This window comes from Sinocyclocheilus anshuiensis, unplaced genomic scaffold, assembly GCF_001515605.1.
Source record: "Sinocyclocheilus anshuiensis isolate Anshui unplaced genomic scaffold, SAMN03320099.WGS_v1.1 scaffold1569, whole genome shotgun sequence".
NCBI lineage: Eukaryota > Metazoa > Chordata > Actinopteri > Cypriniformes > Cyprinidae > Sinocyclocheilus > Sinocyclocheilus anshuiensis.
This window is the reverse complement of record NW_015540100.1, coordinates 428,346-431,122: the sequence shown is the minus strand read 5'-3', so window position 1 is coordinate 431,122 and position 2,777 is coordinate 428,346. Positions and strand designations below refer to the sequence as shown.

Genomic DNA, 2,777 nt, shown 5'->3' with positions numbered 1-2,777 from the left:
ATGCACTGTAAGTCGCTTTGGATAAAAGTGTCTGCTAAATGCATAAATTATTAAATTATTATTGTTATTAAATTATTATTTAATTATTAAATTAACATATGACACGCCCACATAAACATAATAGTAGAAATTGAAATTAACAACTACATTATGCCTGTTTGTGCAAGGAGAAATATTATAAGTGAACTGAATAGAAAAACTAATTATTTAAAATTGTATATATACAGGTGCAACCCTCTACATTGTGAGTAAATCACTCGCATATGCGACTAAATAGCTAAGTAAACGTGTGTGTGTGTGTGTGTGTGTAAAATAGTATATCAGTCTGGCGAGTAAACAAAAAAATGTACTAGCCAATGACGATTATATTGCCAAGGTGTGCGTAGAGGGTTGAGGTGCATCTCAAAATATTTGAATATCGTGGAAAAGTTCTTTATTTTTTGTAACCTCATTCAAAATTTTAATACTGTGTGTTGTTTCCTGGATGATCCACGACTGTTTTTATGTTTGGTGACAGTTGTTCATGAGTCCCTTGTTTGGTATCTGAACCCTTTCCAAAAGTGACTATGATTTTGAGATCCATCTTTTCACACTGTGGGCAACTGAGGGACTCATACACAACTATTACAAAAGGTGAAAACATTTACTGCTGCCCCTGAAGGCCACACAATGCATTAAGAGCCGGGTGTGTAAACTTATGAGCACAACTGTATATGTGTGTGTGTGATACATATAGAGCTAATTAACATTTGACACGCCCACATGTATACAGTGTGTGTATATATAAGCACTTCAGGCAGGTAGGAGTGCAGAAAGTGAAATAAATAACTAAATCACGCTTGAATACTACCCACTGAACTGCATGCAATGTTACTGAGCGACACATACACACTTGTGCAGCGGAATACCTTCCAGGGAAGCTCTGCTCGGATGTCTCTGAAGTCGTCTCCGTATATCGATGACAGCGCCTCGAGCTCATTCTCCTGCTGAAGAGAGTAATCACTCATCCTGCATCACGAGCTCACAAACTCTCCTCAACACCATCGCCGGTCACAAACACGCGCTGCGAGGCCATCAGAATCAGAACTCAAACTTGTCATGTGGAGGCATGTAGTAATCTTCTTCTTCTTCTTCTTCTTCTTCTTCTTCTGGTGTTTTATGCCACCTCTTGGTCCACACTCACGTCAACATTCCTATATCCCACACCTTGTTTTATAAATGTAGCTACCCCACCTCCATTACCTTGTTTCCTGTCTTTCCGAATAACCACATATCCTTGTAAAACAAAATTCAACTGAGGTTTGAGCCATGATTCTTGAACACATATTATATCAGGTTTATTTTCCAAATCAGAAATGATTTTTTTTAATTCTTGCCCATTAGCTATTAAGCTTCTCGCATTCCACTGAAATATTAAAAGCACCATTATGTGGCATGTAGTAATCATAACAGCTGTCGCGTGGCAGCGTCTCACGCTGATGACGCGTCCCGCGCTACGTCATCACGTCGCTCTTCCGTCATGCTGCGCTCTGAGTCTGAGAGAGAAATCTGAGAAACTTTATTAGGTGCAAGAGTCTTATCGTGAGCTATTTATATTTTACATCACGTTCTTAAAGTGGGACGCCGGACTGAAAGAAATAGATTTTACTGTGTTAAACTATTCGTACCAAGTTCGCTACTGTTTTATATTTTTATTTTTCAGGTGATCTGATTTTATTTAATCCTTTTATTTTTATGTAATTAATATATATATATATATATATAAATATAGTTGAAGTTGAGTTGAAGGTGATGGTCCGTCATCCAGCAAGAAATATATATTCCAGGTATATATGCTCTCTTGGCAGGTCTTCCAGCCACTTCTAGCAAACCTCTACAATTAATCCAAAATGCCGCTGCAAGATTAATCTTTAATGAGCCGAAAAAGAATGCACGTCACACCTCTGTTCACCAATTTGCACTGGCTACCAGTAGCTGCTCGCATTAAATTCAAGGCATTAATGTTTGCCTACAAAACCACCACTGGCTCTGCACAATACAAACATGTCCTTGCGGGGCCAATGCTGGCTTATTGCGGGCACCGTGGGCTAGGGCCAGCCCACACCAAACCTAAACAGGTCCACAGGTTTGGGCTCACCGCAGGCTCTCTGTGAGCAGCCCACATTAATCCAGTGATGGCCCAGTGTGGGCCAGACACGACCCCTTTAATAAGAATTGTGTGGGCAGTTTTCTTCCTTACCACTAGGGGTGCTAGAGTGTTTTAGGTTTCCTTAAGTAAAGCCATACACATTGTGCTGTGTCCTGGTTGGGAAATGTGTCATTTCAAGCCCAGTCTAAACGAGGTTTTCTTTCTATTTAAAAGTGTACATTGCTGATGTTTTTCGCAGAGATGGTACATGTATGTGTTTGGATTGATGCTAAGAGTTTAAGACAGTGTATTTTAGAAGGACTCTTTATTGGTGAGGACACCACATCATGGTCCAGTTTGAATATGGATTTAAAGTTCTTTTTGACGTGAGACCGTAGTCTGGACTATTTTTGATTGTTGCTGGTTAGGAAGAGTCTGGTGTTTGAGAGTGTGGCGTGTTTTCATTATAAGAGGTTGGATTATTCATTTGCTATCAGCCGACTTCAGCTACGGACGGTGTTTGGATACTGATGTACTACAGATAAGCAGTGTTGGGGGTAATATATTACGAGTAACGCAAGTTACGTAATCAGATTACTTTTTTCAAGTAACTAGTAAAGTAACGCATTACTTTTTAATTTACAAGAGA

General features: G+C 39.4%; 1 protein-coding gene across 1 annotated transcript in view; it reads right to left on the bottom strand.

Annotated features, from left to right (window-relative positions):
- The window catches only part of LOC107687219 (eIF-2-alpha kinase GCN2-like), a gene marked incomplete at its 3' end in the record, with an annotated part of 21,347 nt that extends 20,222 nt beyond the window's left edge, over positions 1–1,125 (bottom strand). The window contains exon 1 of the mRNA XM_016484457.1: positions 909–1,125. Within this exon, the coding sequence (XP_016339943.1) occupies positions 909–1,007 (99 nt within the window). The remainder of the gene's footprint in view (positions 1–908) is intronic.
- Positions 1,126–2,777: the final 1,652 nt, after the last annotated feature.